The following is a 20,323-nucleotide window of genomic DNA, read 5'->3' on the forward strand; positions in this document are numbered from 1 at the left end:
AGTCTTTTTTCCATATTATATAAAAATATATTTTCAACTTATTGCATATGATTATCAGCCCAAAAAATTGTTATAGCACATAAAATAATATATCAAAAAATAATCATATTCTAAACAAAGAAAAAATTAAAAGGTGTGAACTGAATCAAATTGATTTTAATCAGTAAACGATCGATCCAACCAGTTTTTAACTCGTATAATCATAAAAACAGTTATTAGACTTGGTCCGAACCAGATCTTTGATAGGTTACTAGTCAAATCAATCAGTCCGCTCCAATTTTAAAAATATTGCCCCACAATTTATAATAATTTTAAAAAAATTAAGCTAATTTGTAAAATTATAAATCCATACCATGAGTGATGAGATCAATTCAAAATTATATGTAGTGGGACATATACTTAGAGATGTATGGGTAATTTTTAATTACCGCAAGCAAATATAAAATTGAATTAATCTTAAAGAAGGTGCAAGGAATTTTCAAAGTGAATCTTATGTGATTATTGCAAGCCTTTGAGATTAAGACATGCATATATAATTAACTCTTTCATTATTTTCTATACAGTCTCCCAAGATATTTACGAAGGACATGTCATATTTATGTTTTCGTATTAGATATCTTGTGAGAATATTTCACGGATCTTTATTCATAAGAGTTAATATTATTCATATTTACAATAATACGTAATATTTTTTTGCATAAAAAATAATTTTTTTCACGGATGACCCAAATAGAAAATTTGTCTCACAAAATTGATTCGTGAGACCGTCTCACAAAAATTTTTATGATATTTTCAAAACATCTTTTCTGTTTCAAATTTTAATAATATATTTTAGAGGAAAAAAATTGTGCAATTAAAATTCGTAATACTATAATAATTGTTAGCTTCTACAATAGCAATAACATAAAGAAAACTCTAATTTGCAACCCAAAAAAAAAATACAGTTATTTAATTTATTTTAGTAAAAATATTAATTGTCGATAATTAAATTTTCTGCCAAATCTGTTCTTAAATATTTTTGTCTATCTGCACCTCCAAATCTCATATACCTTCTTCTTTACTTCTACTTATTTATTTAAATTCCTAGTACAAAAATGTTTACGTGCATTCACAAATATCAAACATGATAAATCTATAGTAAAAAAATATACAATATAATATAAATGAGATAAAAAAATCCGAAAATGATTAAATTTATGTTCTGGAAATGAAAAAACAATTTTCACACTTTAACCGATAGGAATATGTTGTTCTGAAATCATAGAAAGAGAACGACATGAAAATTTTCTTGATCTTTTTACTAGGATATATGGAATTAAGACAAAATCCATATATTCGTGCATATTTGTGTGTACTTAACTTTCAAAGAAGAACACCACGGGCTACATCGGTTGCGGGCCGCAATTTCCTTTGCTTGTATCCCTCATTTGTAGACATGTTATTAAGGTATTATGATAGTTTAAAACTAATCACGTTATGTAATTACTTATATCTATCAATTTTTTATCGCTCATATTACTTATATACATCTTCTTTTATCGTGTGAAAAATCCTAAAACGTTATCATGTCTAGCTGGAGCCGGTTTTAGAGCTGTGTGAGAGACTCGATTAAAAAAAAATGGGGTTGTCCTATAGATATGAAAGATGATGATATCCGGATAAATTGAGTGAGCTGGGTGGGCAATTTAGTGGATCGAGTTATATTCTTTTATGGTGAACTCTGGTAACCAGGCAAAAGAGCTCCCGGGATTGGTTACATGTACACTTGAAGAGTAAAGAACGTTAGTGGGGCACCAGAAGAGTTTCTGACATAGCCAATCTAACACTCATGTCAGTAGAATATTCGCGCAAAGGAAAGTGTTGTATAGATAATATAAAGTGGGTGATTGTAAAATGTTTTGTGAATCCAGCAAACATGAATATTTTTAAGAGGAAAAGTAATGATGTTGAACTTGTTTTCAATGTTCAATCACTTCTCATGATCAGACAGCTGTCCATATCCTACCATATGACAATGTTATGATTGACAACTCATACTGCTCTTAGTCTTTTCAAATCGTTATTATGATAGTTTAAAACTAATCACGTAATGTAATTACTTATATCTATCAATTTTTTATCGCTCATATTACTTATATACATCTTCTTCTATCGTATGGAAAATCCTAAAACGTTATCATGTCTAGCTGGAACCGATTTTAGATTTGTGTGAGAGACTCGATTAAAAAAATGGGGTTGCCCTTATAGATATGAAAGATGATGATATCCGGATAAATTGAATGAGCTGGGTAGGCAATTTATTAGATCAAGTTATGTTCTTCTCTGGCGAACGCTGTAACCAGGCAAAAGAGCTCCCGGGATGGGTAACATGTATACTTGAAGAGTAAAGAACGTTAGTGGGGGCACCACAAGGGTTTCTGACATAGTCAATCCAACGCTCAAGTCAGTAGAATATTCGCGCAAAGGAAAGTGTTGTATAGATAATATAAAATGGGTCCTTGTGAAATGTTTTGTGAATCCCCCTTCAATGATCGAGCAAACATTAATATTTTTAAGAGAAAAAGTAATGATGATGACCTTGTTTTCAATGCTCAATCACTTCTCATGATCAGATAGCTGCCCATATCCTGCCATCTGACAATGTTATGATTGACAACCCATACTGCTCTTAGTCTTTTCACATCGTCCCCATGTGTGTTGATTGATATACTAATTATTTCTCGGCATGGTGATCCATATGTGTGGGCCAGATCGATACTTGTCCCGAGATGCTTAGACAATAATCATGATGTGAGAGCACAAACATAGTCTCTTATCTATTATCATAGCCTTCTTACTCAACCCGAGATAGACTGGGAGACCAGGCTTGTATAAATATGTGTTGGTCTAATCTGTTTTTCTAGTTGTTGCATACTTAGAGATGGTCTATATAAGAATACTTTCTTTGCCCGAGCTGGTACTTCCTCCGGTAACCCCAGGCTCCCGATCTCTTAATCTAGCCAAGTTTGATGATGACCCGGGCTCTTTCTGGGGCATCAAAAAAGTACAAAATAATGATTACCCCTGCTACAATTGACGGTCCTAGTTTTGTTACAGTAAGAGATGTTACTGGAATAAGCAATAAGCAGTTGATGCTCTTATTATAGTCGTAGTCTTTGAATGATAAGAACCAACTATATAACATCTACATTGAGAATTCAAGTATTGTATAATGACGATCATTTGCAAGAACTTACTCGTAACAACGAACTTGAAAAATACTATAAAATGATTTCTTTCAATTCTAAATTCCAAATAATTTGATTAGGGGTCGATCTCGTAACTCGTACAAAATAACATAAAATATAAACTTGTGGTACAAAAAATTAATCATGTATTAAGGTTGAACTAGTGAAGTCTAACATGTGGAAATTAATATATAAAAGGTTAAACAAAATATCTCCCACAACGAAGGTTGAGTTGATGGACTTCTTCAACATGTAAAGATCGAATACATTTAAGATTGGGCTAAGACCGGAGGAACCTTTAACATGTATAGTTTGAACGATGATTGTCGAAACATTCAAGTGTGAATAAAAGTAACGATATCCTCAAAATCTTTAAGGAATTACCATTAAAATTGACATAATCGTTGACTTGGGATCCATAGTGTCCAAGACTGGGTAGAACTGCATGCTTGAATGAAAGAGATTGCATTCTCTAACTGCATTATTTAAATAAGCAACTCATTAATAGCAGTATAATTGGTACACAACATTAACATCTTGGCATTGAATCCGTCCAAGAATGGAGTGGCAGTATCTTACAATGGCTCCCTTTCACTAATTAAAGGGAGCGAATTTGACACGGCTTCCTCCATGTAAGCGACTCTATATATATACATGGTTGTATGGACATATGTTACACACAAAAACACCCTGAAGCATTCAAAAAGAGCCAGTTCTCAGGTGTATCTTATTTTCATTTCATTACCACTTCCTCTCCATGTACGTCTTTTCTTTTCAGTTTCAGAGATTTCTGTCGACGCACCTGCTTAGAGTCAGGGTCCACGAGCAGCAACCGTGACATAACATAGGATAAAAGCTCCTCGCGATGTGAGAATGTGAAGTCCAAGTGTGCATACTCGAACTCGCTAAATGAAACATCGATTCCAGCATCTTTCATCAACCGGAAGTGTTCTCGTACCATAGAAGGCTTGACCACTTTGTCTTTCCTGCCTGCAACAAGATCAACAGGAATGTCGATAAGCCTGTAGCATTCTCCCAAGTCCAATGGCTCGGGAGAACCATAAACATCCATATTGGAGGCAGCACTACCGTAATCGAACATTGTGAACTTTCCTGAACGTTTCATTTGTGCCAGATGAAGCGCCACTCGAAATGCAACCCCGGGCATGTCATCCATATTGTAGTGTGGCAAACCTAAGACTCCAACCCAGTTCGAACTGTCCCCACCAACAACATAACTCATTAGAGTTTGTACCAATCCCCCAACCGCAGGTAAGTTGTGGAAGTCACGAGCCAATTTATTCAGTAACATACGAAAAAATCGAGTGGGAATGTAGAAAGCTGGCAAGAAAGGTGCTAAGAGGGGGGCAAACAAAAGAAACAGGCTCTCTACTGCTGAGAACACGAGTGTAGAATCATGGTGAAAGCCAGCTGGTGAAAGGAGAATCAGCCTTGAAAGTCGGTGGGGTTTCTCCTCGATCCTTCGTGTTAGAACATACATTAGAATACCCGCTCCTCCAAGGCTGTGACAAATTGCACAAATTTTGTAAGGTTGATCGATATTATTTTCTTCCTCCACATTAGATTCGCTGGAATTCAATTCTGAGATCTTAATTTCATGTATCTTCTCTATCATTGCAGGTATATCTTCAATCCCATGTTCATTTATCGAATATGTCCAATACCTACATCAAATGCAATCAATGGGTATGACAGAATTTAAGAGACAAAGGAGGTCCGATACAAATCTTTAGATACGTCACATAAAAAAAGATTTGATTTATTACGGTGATCTTTCTTTCATAAATGCAGACTTCATGACAAAATCTGATGGAGATAAATCCATCTTTAGAAATTTTCTAATATTAAAAAGAGATTAAATCTCTTATAAGCAATGAGAAATCAGGCTCTTACTGTCGCGATGAGATACTTTTGTCGACGTGCTCTCTTGAAACCAACCCACGAAAATTTCCAAGAAAAACATCATACCCTGGAAATGGAAGAAGGAAATTCATCAGTTAATTCTATAATCAAAAGTCAATGGACCAAGTTGATAATCTTCAACCATGCAATTATTACCGCAGGTATTGAGATGAGATGCTGTACAAACCTTGATCAAAAGCTGCAAAGGCTGGAGAGCCAATCACCCCATTTGACACCCACCTATCAAAAAGCTACTCACGTGAGAGCGCATCCAAAGAAGTTAGAAATAGCAAGAATGTAATATAATAGGACTGGATGTGCTCAACATGGGGTACAAGGAAAGACTCCATAAACCACAATGAAATGCATTACGCTAGTAGAAGGTTAAAAAGAAGCGAGAACTACTGATAAAATATGAGAAACAGAAGATTAACAAATGTGTTCCTTCGTAACCAAAATAACTAAAATGTCCGGACTCAGGATTGAGTTTGGTCCAACAATAAAACCCAAGCATATCATCAGATTAATTGGTCACCAGAAAAATAAACGAGTAAGAAGCTTTGCTGGTAGTGTCTTTGTGCGAAGGGAAACTACCATTACTAAATGGCCCTGTGAGAACAACCAAGCCAGAAGAGATTCCATTCACAACCACAAAAAAGTGGCCAACATAACTTTCAATTCCCAGAATGTTTACACCAGTTCTACCCTAAAAATTCAGTCTGTTGTTCTGGAACTAAAAGAAGCATAATCTCCCCCTCAACTCTAACCAACTCATAGCTATTATACTTCCCTTTTCCTTTCCTCTTCCCCAAATCTATACTTTTAGAAATCTCTTAATGACTTACAAGTGACTTTGGCCCAATTTATTGAGGCCCATTGCAATATCACTCCTTGACTAATCAGGCCCCGTAACCTTAAGACCCTAACATTGCACCTTTTGACACATCTAAGTCAGAAATTTTTACGTGTGACTTGACCCAAGAAAATAAAGCAGACAGTTGAATGAACTAGATCAAACTTATCCACAGATCAATGTTCAGTCATGGACAACGAAAAGGTGACAAATACTCAGAGATCTAGATTAATTAGCAGGCTTAAAAAAGAGGAATTTTTATGATCAAAGCAACAAAGGGTCAAATTTTGGAGCTAAGATAAGTTCCAACTTCCACAGGCGATCGGACTCATTTAAAAAGAAAGAATTCCACAATCCTATAACATCATAGATCTAAAGAGTAATTTGCAATTACAACAAATTGATGATACTACTGAAGCAACAGCAATGTCCGCAACGCAAAACGATCAATTTCAATAGTGAACACATCATATTAACGTAATTAGAAAGGCCCAACCAATGACAAGTAAAGCGATAATAGAACTGTTGGTATACACATTTGGTTCCTCGTTCCTCAGAGAAGTTGAGGAAAAAATAACAAAAGTTACGACTGCACCCATTTTCCACTACTAACATGCTCACCCCATGGATGAATCTAATATTCCATGCTGCAGATAGACTACTTTTCGAGCATCTCTCCTGCAACAGCCATTTTCAAGCATCAAATTGCAACTTCACCAAATAACCTATAACTTGTGTTACAACAACAAAACATGAAATAACCCAGCTTCCATATATCAACACAACCTCGGGATCCTTTCCAAAAGAAGAACATAACCATCAGCAGTAACCACACTAATAGCTTCATATGGATACCTGAAAAAGATCAGATATCCAAAAGCTTATTTAGGTGCGCAGATAAACATAAAAATGTGCAAAACAAGTTGAAATATGAGCTCAAGTAAATGTGATGAGTTTTAAGAAGAAAAAGTGGAGGCAAGCTAGAGAAGGACACCAGATTCAAGTCCTACTGTGTTAGCTTGACTTTAGCTATTTAAAAGATGCAAGACTGAACATCTAGACGGATAGATTAACTTGTTTCTTGACAACATCTCCCAGCAAAATCACCCCATCTGTCAAGATAATTCATAAACCACCTCAAGTTCATCAAGATTTTGTCATTCTCTCAGCCAATAAGAATCGTGAAAACCTAACTTGAGAAGAAGGTAAGATCTCCACTAAAAAATCATCCAATGTGAAATTCCTAAATTAAATATTCCACAACTCCTCAAAAATAGATTTTAAAAAATGTAATTCTATTAGAATATCTAATTTCTGTGAAATCGGGTCGAGAAATGAGTCTCAAACGGTAATAAATTTTAATTCAAAATCCACTTACCCAAGCTCTGTTATTACATCTCGACATGTCCGAGCATCTGTATTGAGGGAGTTGTGGAAAGTTGTCCTCCTTTCGATGGGAGCTGGATCATTATCTGAGAGAACGGCTGTAGAGACAGAGATGTCCAATCCATCACCAGAAGTATCTTCACTTTCACTGCCTCTAGAAGAGAACCATATAAATACCCTTCTGATGGTGTCCATAGGCGCTAGAAGGCAATGGGCTGCCTTGTGAACATTATCAAATATAGATTCAATGAAGATCTCTGTACCAAGGTGTAGATCCTAAAAAACTTACATATAGGTCAGTATTCATGTATCAAAATCCTAAATAAAGACAGTCTAGAAACTAAACAGTTTTACAATGAAAATTCTGCTATACTTTATTCTCTCAAAATTCAAATGGTGTGTGATGGTGGCAAAATAAAATTTTCTTTGTTCATGTTTCCGGATGTCTCAAACATTTTTAGAACTAGGTGTTGTCACCCATTCTAATTACATGCACATCAGAAGTTCATTTTCTTTGTGCATTGAATATCGGCTTTAGGAAACATGGTGAGAACAATGCTAAGTCCTCATGCTCATTCACAGGATATTCTAGATTTTGCACGTCCTTAAATTTATGGTCGGTGAATTCTCTATTCATACACATTCCAAAACAAGCATCTAATGAGCAGAATCGTTGACGATAAGGCTCGCAACAGTTAGAAGGTCATGACTACGTCAGAAAATATTCCATCTCCTGGACTCAACTGCTAGCTAGAACATGTTCTCAAACAGGAAAACAAAGGCTCATAAAAACTGACCTCAACAACGCTGCGTCTGCGATCAGTAGCCCGCTGAACAACGTGATCCTTAAGGCTTTGCAACCTCCTAGGAGAACGCACCGTTAAAGGCCGGTGGTTTCTGGCTTTAACAGGGGTCTTAGAAGCTCGACGATAAGCCATATTAAAAAGATTTTGTGGAATGCCCAAAAGAACTCTCAAGGGGAGCAGAAGCCATGAAAGCACTAGTCTAACCCAATGTCTCCTCCGGTCAACAATCTGGGGGAAACTGCTTTCCCTTGAGATTCGGGAACTCTGAGACAAAGGGGAACCAGGATATATAATGTCGCTATCTTCTCCTCCAGATGAATAATCTACACTTGAGGACGTATCAGAATCAATGGAGAGTTGGTGAATAAATTGGTTGAAAGATGATGCGCCACTGCAATCATTCAGCAGGAAAATATTACAAAACATTTTTCATGTCATGCCGTAAAGTTCACAAACCATAACCTAGCAATACACTAGATACAGGTGATGTTTATCGTGAATATTCAATAGAGAAAATATAAAATCTTGTAGCTACCATAAATTTTATCACGAAAGTGTATTCAAATATTTTCAATGTGCTATAACACAAAATAAAAACGCTGGTGGAAAAAAAAAAGAATTTCTAGGAAATTTATAATACAGTCATATTAATGCTTCATTAAATTTTCGCACATTCATTAATAACTTCTACAGTTCTCCGAGGGAGAAATAGGAGAGATATGCTTTCAAAAGGACACATGCCGAAACTAGTAAAATGGCATATATTAAAGAAACCATCACGTCCGGAGACTTACTTCTCCATCCAGCGGGGGAGTCGAGGTCCGCGAAAAGTTGGCCTAAGCTCCCAACCTTGCATGCCTTCAAGTATAGAAGTCTTTCCAGGTAAAATAGCCAACAATAATGCTGACATTCCATTGATCAGCCTTACAATATTATTGACTGATTCATAAGTGAATGTCTTGACAGACCTGAGAAAGCGTATTAACAGGGGCAAAGAATAAAAAATCTTAAATATTTATACATTGCAACAGTAGCAAAAGATATCAACAAAGAGAGCACAGTTGCTTCAAAGGAGAGCAAACGGTCAACAAGAAATCATATAAAAGTATAGGAAGATCAGAAAATCATTGTCGTATAAAACCTATACACCTTATAAAACCTCCACCTAGGTTAGCAAGGGTGGCATATTTTGACAATAATCCTCATATAGCACACATCACGATGAACATAAGACGTATTCAATAAAGCACCTAATCCGAAAAAAGAACATGAAATATTACAAAAAAATAGAGCACTAAAATTGGTTTTAGACAGCATTTCTAAGCTTTATGGCATTCAACGCTTTACAGATTTCAGTTCCTTTCCCCTCAACCAACATACAAGGAACAGGTTTGCATGCATGGAAAACCATTGAATTTCCTTCGATAACTCTTGTTTTACGTTTTAAACCTAAAACATTCCTATCATCTGGTTGTCATACCTTGTATCTTAAAATGCTCCAAACACACCGAATTTTCCAACCTTTTCCCCTCTACACAATTCAAAATCTATTCCATATACAGTCGATAGTTAGACTACAATCCTCGAGGATCCTTCCTATCAACAATTATTACCTCCATTCACATGTCACGAAAAATATATCCCTACCATCCGCTGTTACTTGCTAAAGCAAACCAAATTAACGACCCCAAAATCACCACCGCATCCCACCACAAAAGTTAATCAAAGTAGGAAATCGACCAACATCACACACTTGAAAACAACCAGAAAAAATCGCCCACACAACAAAAATTTGTTTTTGCCATTTTAATAACCATGAAAATACATAACAAAAAGGCAGAGTATTTCCCAAAGCTCAAATGATACCAAACAGCGATGTAACCCTAAAATTTGATTATTATTTTTTAAAAAAAGAGAATAATGACTCACTCTTTTGCGACGGCGATAACATTGTCAACGATCCTTTGCATCGCAGCTGGGATTCTGTTCGTGTCAACACAATTAAATCAACCAATTCACCAATAGATTATCTTTCCTTATATGAACACCAAATTGAATCGCAGAAGCAATCGAAAACGTATACAGTCGGTAAATCTGACAAATATGGAGGGGTGATTTCGCTTCGTGGCGCCGTGTCGTGGACGCTAATGCGGGGTCGGTGCTCGGAGTCGCGTAAGAGGACAAGGGGCCCGGTGCCACGTGGTACTCATCTATTGGTCGCACGTTTATGTGGTGCCTCGATTTCGTGGAAGGTGGACGTGGCCTTTGTCGTGCACATGTTTCTGGACCGAACCATACAGCTCGTACAAATTCCATAAAAATACCGAATAAAAGAAAATTCACACTTGAAATTATATTAAAAAAATATATTAAATACATTAAGAAAATATTTTTATTTTAAATTTTAAAATCTATATTTAAAGATGTGAATTTTCAAAAAATCCCAAATCCAATTAAAAATACAAAGAAACAGATATACATAATATTCAAAATTCGTACTATACAACTCACTAATCTTTGGCTCAAGTAGTACCAAATATAACGTGTGGATACCCACAACCTCCACCTCTGATTGTAATAAAAAAAAATTATTATTATGTAAGATATATCATGAACAATTCAAATAATCTCTACAGATTTTTTATGAGATGAATTGATTGATCTAAAATTATCACGAAAAGTAATATTTTATTATATAAAACTATATGATACCCCATGGATGGGCCCATTACCCTTGGCCCATCCCTAGCTCAAAAGGAAGACAAGCCCATCAAGGGCCCATGTATTCTCCTATAAATACCAGGTTTGAGTGTTCAGTTATTGGATTCACTATATTATTTTCAGCAGTGCCCTTAGCTGCTCCCCCATATATCCTCAGTCTCTGACTTGAGCGTCGGAGGGGCTACGCCAGGATACCCTCCTGGCCCCCTCCTAACGGTCTTATTTGTGATTTCAGGCCCAGGGTAATTTTGGAGCCCGTGTCTGGATTAGTGACGCTTGCGTGGATCGGACCCTAAATTTCCCGTGAGTATCACTTGGCGCCGTCTGTGGGAACACTTGAGTTGAGACGTAGAGATGGTAGGCAAGAAAGGAAGTAGAAGAGTTACCTCGGCATCATCGCGTCCTCAGAGGGGACCCGAACAATCTCATGTTGAGACAAGACAAGAACAACCGCATCTTGAGACGAGACATGAACAACCTCGTCAAGAGGCCAGAACTGAGCAGCCCATCCACGAGACGAGGGTCGAGCAAACCTATCCCAATGAGAATGTGGGAAACTTGACCCTGGAACAGCTGGGCCAATTTATCACTCGAACAGTGGATGAGGCCATGAAGAGGAATCAAGAGTCTATATTTGCAGAAGAGCAGGCCGCTCGCCAGGAGCGAGAGGAGAATGTGAAGGGCAGTCAGAGTAGGGTGGAGGAGACGCGACCCCTCCCAAGTGAGGAGAATCCGGAGATGGAGGAGATGTGGAGGGAGATACAGATGTTGAGGCAGCAGTTGGGAAGCAGAGCACCGGCACCCAAGAGAGAAAGTCCCTTTTCACTAGCCATTTTAGAAGAAGAACTTCCTCCAACTTTTCGACAGTCGAATGTGGGAGAGTACGATGGACATACTGACCCCGAGGAACACTTGGGGAGATTTGAGAATGCGGCCATGTTACATCAATATTCAGATGGAGTCAGGTGCAGGGTGTTCCTGGGCACGTTGGTGAGGTCAGCCCAGCAATGGTTTAATACCCTGCAACCCAACTCCATACAGTCTTTTGACGATTTTGCTACAGCTTTCTTGCACAGATTTGCCAGCAGCAAGAGGCACCAGAAAAATTATTTGACCCTGTTCGTGATGAAACAGCAAGAGAATGAAACTTTGCGAGAATTTGTCCAGCGTTTCAACAGTGCAGCGCTGGAAATACCAGCGGCTACCCCTGACATCATGATAAGTGCCTTCACACAAGGACTGAGGGGAGGGGAGTTTTTCAAGTCGTTGGTCAAGAAGCCTCCGTTGAGCTATGATGATCTGTTGGCTCGAGCTGAGAAATATGTAAACTTGGAAGATGCCCAACGGTACAGAAGGATGGAGAGCCGGCCCGGAGGAAGTAGAGTTGAGGGAGCGGAGAAAGGAGGAAGGAAGAGGGGTGCGGGGGAAAGAGAGGAAGACAGAACTAGTAGTAGAAGACAATTCTCATCCCATGTTCCCCTAGATAGGAGTCGGGACGAGGTGATGGAGGTGAGGGAGCCCGCGGGGAGGTGGGAGAAGTCGCGAAGGGTTGGGTACAGTGCTAGATTATCTTCACGGGATAGACGAGAAGGATCCTCATTAAGGAGTCGACAAAGGTCTCGCTCGCCCCCTAGGCGTGGTCAAGGCCCTCCATGGATAAATCAGAGGATGGGTGAGCAGAGAGGGGAAGGTGGATGTCAAGATGTCCCTCAGGAGCTCGTGGAACCGAGGAGGGGAATGAATGAGGATAACCACCCTACGAGAGGAATGATTCATATGATCTCGGGGGGTGCTACTGATGGAGACTCTGGGCGAGCTCGGAAAGCACATGGGAGAAAATTGGAGAACTTTGAGATATATAGTGGTGCAGACTTACCACAAGACCCCGTCATCAGCTTTGGGCCGGAAGACCTCCGGGGCGTTGTGACTCCACATAACGATGCCTTGGTGGTGACGGCCACCATTGCCAATTATGATGTGGCAAGGATATTTATTGATAATGGAAGCTCCGTGAACGTCTTGTTCAAGAGCACGTTGGATCAAATGAAAATGAGAGGATTTGAGTTTGAGCCGGTATCCACCCCGCTGTATGGGTTTGCAGAACACGTCATCTTGCCTTTGGGTCAGATTGTTCTTCCCCTATCCTTGGGGACTGATCCTCGGCGGGTAACAAAGGTGATAGCCTTCACTGTAGTAGATACCCAGTCAGCGTATAGTGGAATTCTAGGACGACCAGCCCTGAAGGATTTTAGAGCAGTAGCTTCCAGTTATCATCAGAAACTTAAGTTTCCTGTGGGAAGAGGAGTTGGGAGTCCTGTGCGGGGACCAAAAAGTCGCACGTCGTTGTTATGAAAGAATCGTGAAGGAAGAAGAAAAGAGAAGTCACGAGCATTCGCATGGAAGCTTGAGCTCAGTCTTGCAGTTGTAGAGTCATTCGGAGAAGCTTCAAAATGGGTAACTTTGTCCTGTGGAGGTACAAGAGGAGCTGAGAGGAAAGTTGGAGAATGCGCTGGGTAAGGCTCTAAAGAGGCATGGGAACGCTTACCACCTTAGAGAACATCTTTACTTCATTTTTGATGTATTTCGTTCCTGAATTTGTCTTACGTTATCAGTTGATATTTAATAAAGCCAAGTTCTTATATTAAGTTCGTGGTTGTTCTTATATTATGAGGATTATATGAATTTTATTTTACCTGCTTAGGCTGCGCCTAGTAGAAGAGAAGAGTGGGGGGGAGAAAAGTTAAATTTTTCCTGCTAAGGCATCGCCTAGCAGAGGAGTAGAGGCTGAGGTGGAGAATATTTATTTTCCTGCTAAGGCATCGCCTAGCAGAGGAGCAGAGTCGGCGATGAGAGGAGCAGAGTGGAAGAGAAGAATTTTTATTTTCCTGCTAAGGTATCTCCTAGCAGAGGAGTTAGAGGGTGGGGGCGTTGAATTTTATTTTCCTGCTAAGGCCCGGCTTAGCAGAGGAGTTAAAGGGTGGAGGTGTTGATTCTATTTTCCTGCTAAGGCCCGGCTTAGCAGAGGAGTTAGGAGATGATGAGGTGAGAGTTTGATTTTTCCTGCTAAGGCCCGGCTTAGCAAAGGAGTTAGATGGTGGAGATGTTGATTTTATTTTCCTGCTAAGGCCCGGCTTAGCAGAGGAGTTAAAGGGTGGAGGTGTTGATTCTATTTTCCTGCTAAGGCCCGGCTTAGCAGAGGAGTTAGGAGATGATGAGGTGAGAGTTTGATTTTTCCTGCTAAGGCCCGACTTAGCAGAGGAGTTAGATGGTGGAGATATTGATTTTATTTTCCTGCTAAGGCATCGCCTAGCAGAGGAGTTAGAGGGTGGAGGTGTTGATTTTATTTTCCTGCTAAGGCCCGGCTTAGCAGAGGAGTTAGGAGATGATGAGGTGAGAGTTTGATTTTTCCTGCTAAGGCCCGGCTTAGCAGAGGAGTTAGAGGGTGGAGGTGTTGACTTTATTTTCCTGCTAAGGCATCGCCTAGCAGAGGAGCAGAGTCGGCGATGAGAGGAGCAGAGTGGAAGAGAAGAATTTTTATTTTCCTGCTAAGGTATCTCCTAGCAGAGGAGTTAGAGGGTGGGGGCGTTGAATTTTATTTTCCTGCTAAGGCCCGGCTTAGCAGAGGAGTTAAAGGGTGGAGGTGTTGATTCTATTTTCCTGCTAAGGCCCGGCTTAGCAGAGGAGTTAGGAGATGATGAGGTGAGAGTTTGATTTTTCCTGCTAAGGCCCGGCTTAGCAGAGGAGTTAGAGGGTGGAGGTGTTGACTTTATTTTCCTGCTAAGGCATCGCCTAGCAGAGGAGTTAGAGGATGGAGGTGTTGATTTTATTTTCCTGCTAGGGCCCGGCCTAGCAGAGAAGTTAGAGGGTGGAGGTGTTGAATTTAAATTTTCCTGCTAAGGTATCACCTAGCAGAGGAGTTAGATGGAGGAGTTGAATTTTATTTTCCTGCTAAGACCCGGCTTAGCAGAGAAGCTAGAGGGTGGGGGTAGTGAATTTTTATTTTCCTGCTAAGGCATCACCTAGCAGAGGAGCGGAGTTTGAGAGGAGAAAAATGTTATTTTCCTGCTAAGGCATCGCCTAGCAGAGGAGAAGAGTGGATGAGGAGAATTAAATTTATTTTTCCTGCTAAGGTGTCACCTAGCAGAGGAGTTAGAGGGTGGAGATGTTGAGTTTTTATTTTCCTGCTAAGACATCGCCTAGCAGAGGAGCAAAGTTTGGGAAGAGAAAAATTTATTTGGTTAGTCGATAACAAAAGATGTTTACGGGGAGCAGAGTTTACGGGGAATATATCAAAATTCTCAACGTACTGGACGAGCGCTCGATGCGTTGGGCGAGTGTGAAGAGGCGAGCGAGTGGCTGCGGGCTGAGCGGGTGTGCGAGGCGAGATGGGGGGCGCTGGACGAGCAGGCGCACTTGGGCGAGGGTGGAGCGGCGTGAGGCGTGCTAGGGGCGCCGGGCGAGCGCTTGGCTGGGCGAGCGTGGCGCTCTGCGGGGGCGAGCGTGGCGCTCGGAGGGGACGAGCGCTTGGCTGGGTGAGCAGGCGTGCTGGGGGCGCCGGGCGAGAGCTTGGCTGGGCGAGCAGGCATGCTGGGGGCGCCGGGCGAGAGCTTGGCTGGGCGAGCGTGGCGCTCGACGAGGGCGAGTGCTTGGCTAGGCGAGCGTGGGCTCTCGGCTGGGCGAGCTTAGGCGAGGGGGCGAGGTGGCGAGGGCGAAGCTTGGGCGAGGTGCTGGCAGGCGAGGGGGCGAGGGGCGAGCGTGGCGAGGAGCTGGCGCGTGGGCTTGGGCGAGCTCGGCTGGGCAAGGAGACGGCGAGGCAGGCGAGGCGGGCGTGTGGGCCTGGGCGAGGGGCGAGCGTGGCACCCAGCAGGGCGAGCGGGAGGATGGCGAGGCGCGACGCGCGGGGCTGGGTGCCTGGGCGAGCGAGGGGCTCGGATGGGCGCTCGGCAGGAGACGAGGGGCAGGGGGCTCGGCTGGGCGAGCTCGGCAGGGCGAGCGGGAGGATGGCGAAGCGCGGCGCACGGGGCTGGGCGCTTGGATGCGTGGGGCTGGGCGAGCTTGAATGGGGTTTCGGCGAGGGTAGCGAGGCGAGGACTCGGGCATGGGGGGGAGAGCTGGTGAACGAATTGAAGAGAAAACTATAACAAGATTGCGATATGATTTAATTTGTTTCCAAATCTTTGGAGACTGACAAACGACCGGAAGAAAATACACAACTCGTACCCGGTGACCCGAGGACAACACATCTAATCGAACTTTGAACCTACAATTCAGTTCGACTCGGGAGGGGAGACTGGTGATACCCCATGGATGGGCCCATTACCCTTGGCCCATCCCTAGCTCAAAAGGAAGACAAGCCCATCAAGGGCCCATGTATTCTCCTATAAATATCAGGTTTGAGTGTTCAGTTATTGGATTCACTATATTATTTTCAGCAGTGCCCTTAGCTGCTCCCCCATATATCCTCAGTCTCTGACTTGAGCGTCGGAGGGGCTACGCCAGGATACCCTCCTGGCCCCCTCCTAACGGTCTTATTTGTGATTTCAGGCCCAGGGTAATTTTGGAGCCCGTGTCTGGATTAGTGACGCTTGCGTGGATCGGACCCTAAATTTCCCGTGAGTATCACTATACTTTTTCATGGTTTCAGATCGAAATCTATCTCGCAAATTAATATATGAATAACTTTCTACACATAGAAAGTTGAATGGCAAAAATTGTATACGATGACAAAGTTGAGAAATAGATGAAATAATAAATCATAACAAACTGCCGTTCATTCACTACATATCAAGTGATGAAACAATTCTACTTCTGGGTCCGAATCTCCACGCTAATCTCAATCTCTCATCATCTTCTCGACCCTGATCGTGTCTCACCTGTTGTCATGCACACATACAAACACAACAACAGCCGGATAACTCCGGTGAGAAATATATTCCTGCTATAAACAACGTATACATGCAATCATATAAACATATATAAAAGCATGAAACAGATATCAATAACATGTATCATAATCTGAAAGACATGAATCGATATAAAACTGTAAATCAAACTCTTGACTCATAATCTCTGACTCGACTCTTCTCTAATCTAGGAATCCCGGTCGAATAAGAACGCAACGTTCTCCCACCTACTCTCCCAGCTAGATGGTGGTACGTTCTTATTCCCAGACTTTGGCATTCTGTATCGAATTTCTGCATTAAGAGTCGATCTACTCCTAAGCCCATCGATACACCAAAAGTCCAGTGACTTGACGGTTCTGCCAAAGACTAGGCACATTTGCCCAAGACTCTAACTCATGCTTTGCTATAAATCAATAGACTAAGCATATCAATCTCATGAATTGCAAATATCAATGCAATAAATAAAGTATGTGGTTTTGGAAAACTCAAGTCAGATCTAACTCGAGTCGTATCTTCCCGGTTCAACATTGATTTATACCTTTCTTTTCGTAGATCAATCTGATCAATGAAATCAAATATCGATATGGCTCTGTTCAGTCTTCGAAGTCTTCAATACCAACTCTGGAATATCATACGAGAAGCATAATATCATTATACAACTCAATACAAGTTTGTATTTGATCAATCTCAATCTAATTCTGTTTCGACGGCATAACCGCACAATCTCGATATACCCAGCGATACAATATCAGCAGATACGAATCATAACCCATAATCAATCAATAAACACAATCTGATACCAAATCTGTATAATCTCAATCAAATTCAATCTGAAAATGATAACAATTTCATACGGTATCCGTTCTTCAATCTGATTTCGATTATACGATGTCTAAATTCTCAGGAACACAGAATAGTAAGCAAATCATGATTCCTTCAACACATGGATTTCGAACCATATCAAAAAGTAAATAAACTTACGTCCTTGTGAAGCTCTTGTCAATAGACACAATACTGAACTCGGATTGAAATTCTGACGGTCGGATCTTGTATAACACTCACAATTCAAAATCTGATAAAGTTAAAGCCTTTTCCCTGGAGCTCTCGTTCTTGGATGAGTTCTGAGGGAAAATGAAGATTTTATACATATCTTGCATGATAAAGAAACGTGGCTCATTCTTCTTGTATCTCAGGCGACGCTCGGGCGGTCATTTTCTACCGCTCGAGCGCCAGACGTTCTGTCTGAATACTACTTAAATCACATGCTTTACCCATTATGGTATCGGAGTGGTCCGTCTATAATCACATCAATTCATAATCAATAATCTCAGATTAACAGAATAAAAATATTGGGCATTACAAGGTGAGAGCTCTCAGTAAATCTGTGATGAGATCGAGGCAGTTAGTGCCATAAGGATTTCAAGTAAGGCGTACGCTCTCAACGCAATAGATCGGAGTGGCATCGAGGATGGACCGATAGGATTGAGGGGATGTCCGAACCATGAAAAGAGTGGAGGTCATTTGTTTGAGAGGAAGATTATTTGGAATGCAACCAAAGTCTCACATTAGAAATATATAAGGAAGACCGTGAAACTATAAGTTGGAAGATATCTTCATTTGGATGAAGTTTTTTGGTAAAGTAAAAAAGTCAAATTCTTGAGGATTTATGCCCAAAGTTGACATACTATTGTGAAAATATGTAACTTCTTTTCTACAACGTAATAATTTAAAATTGACTCTTTTATGTTAAAAAAATTTGGAAACATTAGTAGCATAATAAACAGTTATTCATTTAAGAAATAAAGTTTGTTTGAAGCAATTATGGGGTTTTTGTCTGTGTGTTATCTGGATGTGTCAATATGAAATATAATACATCGTTAATAATTGAATCCGATCATATTATGTATAAAAAAAATTAATTTAGATTGTATTTGGATTTATGGATTTCAAGATAAGGATTTCAAATCTATTGGTTTGTTTAAATAAATCTATTTAACAATTAAGTTAAATTTTCAAATAGTTATTTTTGAGTCATTTTGGTATATTTCAAATTCACCGCCATATGAAACCATTTCAATTTCATCTTTTAAATAGTCCATAAAATATAAATCATCCAATATAAATGCAACCTCATTCCATATTATTGTTATCTTTCTATAAAAATTGAAGCGAACCATCTAAACTAAATGACATACACACAGTTATATGCATAGGTTGTGGTTAATTTCATAGATGGGATATGATTATTTAAAATAATCCATCTCAACTGCAAATTTGTATATTGATTATTTTTCTCACACCAATTAAATCATTAATTATTTATCACATACCAATCAAATCATTTAATTAAATTTTGTAACATTATAATTCATATATCTATTTTATTTATATTCGTTAATTATTGAAAAGAACAAATCGTAATTTATCATATTATCTCAAATTTAATCAATCATATCAAACATATTATTATTTATTAAATATTATTGCACATCTAATCAATAATTTAATAATCACAACATTAATTATTATACTCAATCTCACCAACTCAACTAAAACCACCCTACACACATAATTGTATATGGGTAAGTTTCTCGCCAGACAGTCTCACAGATCTATATATATGAGACAGATTGACCCGATCTATATATACATGAAAAATAATATTTTAACATATAAATTAATAATTTATTAATGAGTTTAATAGGTCGGATATCCAGTCACAAAATTGAACAGTGTTGCAATCTCATAAAATTTTTTGTGAGTGTGTGTGTGAAAGGGGGGAGTGATCACTCGTAGGGGTTTTTAACCGTTTACCGTGAAAAAAAAAGAAATTGAATAAATAACGCAAACGACAGAAAATTAACAATATACCGTATCACGCCAATTTCATTGGCGTGATAGCTTTTTGATGAAAAAGTCCCGCCATCCAAGATGGCGTGGCTTGATTTTTTGGCGGGACTTGTTTTTTTTTTTATTCGCAATACTTGATTTTTTAGTCACCCCATCTTGGATGGTGTGACTTGAATTTTTTTTATAATTAAGATGGTGTGACTTGAATTTTTTTTATAATTAATAATTATAATTGTGGTGGCAGAGTGATGGGATGTCACGAGCAGCTCAAAATAATTTGCGATCAGAGAGTGATGAGATGTATCAGTTGAAATCAATTAACACGCCCTGTTAAATGGCGTGTTTTTGACCGAATATTGAAAATTTGCTTATAAAATCGATGAACGTATAGAGAACATTTGTTATTATCATTCTTCGTTGGTCTGAAAATTTTTGAAGCGTTCTTCAAATTGTTTCGGCCAATTGAAGTGATACATTTTCTTTCAGTGTTGAATATATTTAATTGTTGAAGCTACTTAATATCAGTTTCTTCTTCCACATACGAGTTAAGGTACTTATACTCCAAATTAAATTTTGTAGTTTGATTGAAATTGTTAAATTCTTTATTTGTGATTATTTTTTGCAGGTAAATTTTTTATTATTGTTAATTTTGTT

At 39.5% G+C, this 20,323-nt stretch overlaps 1 protein-coding gene across 2 annotated transcripts; it reads right to left on the reverse strand.

The window, feature by feature from the left end:
* Positions 1–3,704: 3,704 nt before the first annotated feature.
* Positions 3,705–10,494, reverse strand: LOC142549403 (uncharacterized). 2 transcript variants are annotated; one of them, XM_075658336.1, is made up of 9 exons: positions 10,125–10,494; positions 8,990–9,163; positions 8,187–8,586; positions 7,382–7,665; positions 6,790–6,858; positions 6,625–6,681; positions 5,338–5,390; positions 5,142–5,217; positions 3,705–4,912 (listed from the first exon to the last, which is right to left on the reverse strand). In XM_075658336.1, exons 1-9 carry the CDS (start codon positions 10,163–10,165, stop codon positions 3,961–3,963), a joined length of 2,106 nt encoding a protein of 701 aa, XP_075514451.1. In that variant the 5' UTR covers positions 10,166–10,494; the 3' UTR covers positions 3,705–3,960. The 2 variants fall into 2 exon arrangements, with proteins under 2 accessions (XP_075514451.1, XP_075514452.1); XM_075658337.1 differs by lacking the exon at positions 10,125–10,494 and adding an exon at positions 9,676–10,029.
* Positions 10,495–20,323: the final 9,829 nt, after the last annotated feature.

The sequence above is a fragment of the Primulina tabacum genome, chromosome 6 (assembly GCF_025594145.1).
Source record: "Primulina tabacum isolate GXHZ01 chromosome 6, ASM2559414v2, whole genome shotgun sequence".
Classification (NCBI taxonomy): domain Eukaryota; kingdom Viridiplantae; phylum Streptophyta; class Magnoliopsida; order Lamiales; family Gesneriaceae; genus Primulina; species Primulina tabacum.

Bases quoted from the DNA above. Each gene is read 5' to 3' on its own strand.
- LOC142549403 (XM_075658336.1), bottom strand. From the start codon at position 10,165: ATGCAAAGGATCGTTGACAATGTTATCGCCGTCGCAAAAGA. The intron at 6,859-7,381 runs GTAAGTGGATTT...GATCTTTTTCAG, and splicing joins GATGTAATAACAGAGCTTGG to GTATCCATATGAAGCTATTA. The intron at 6,682-6,789 runs GTTGTGTTGATA...TGGCTGTTGCAG, and splicing joins CTTTTGGAAAGGATCCCGAG to GAGAGATGCTCGAAAAGTAG.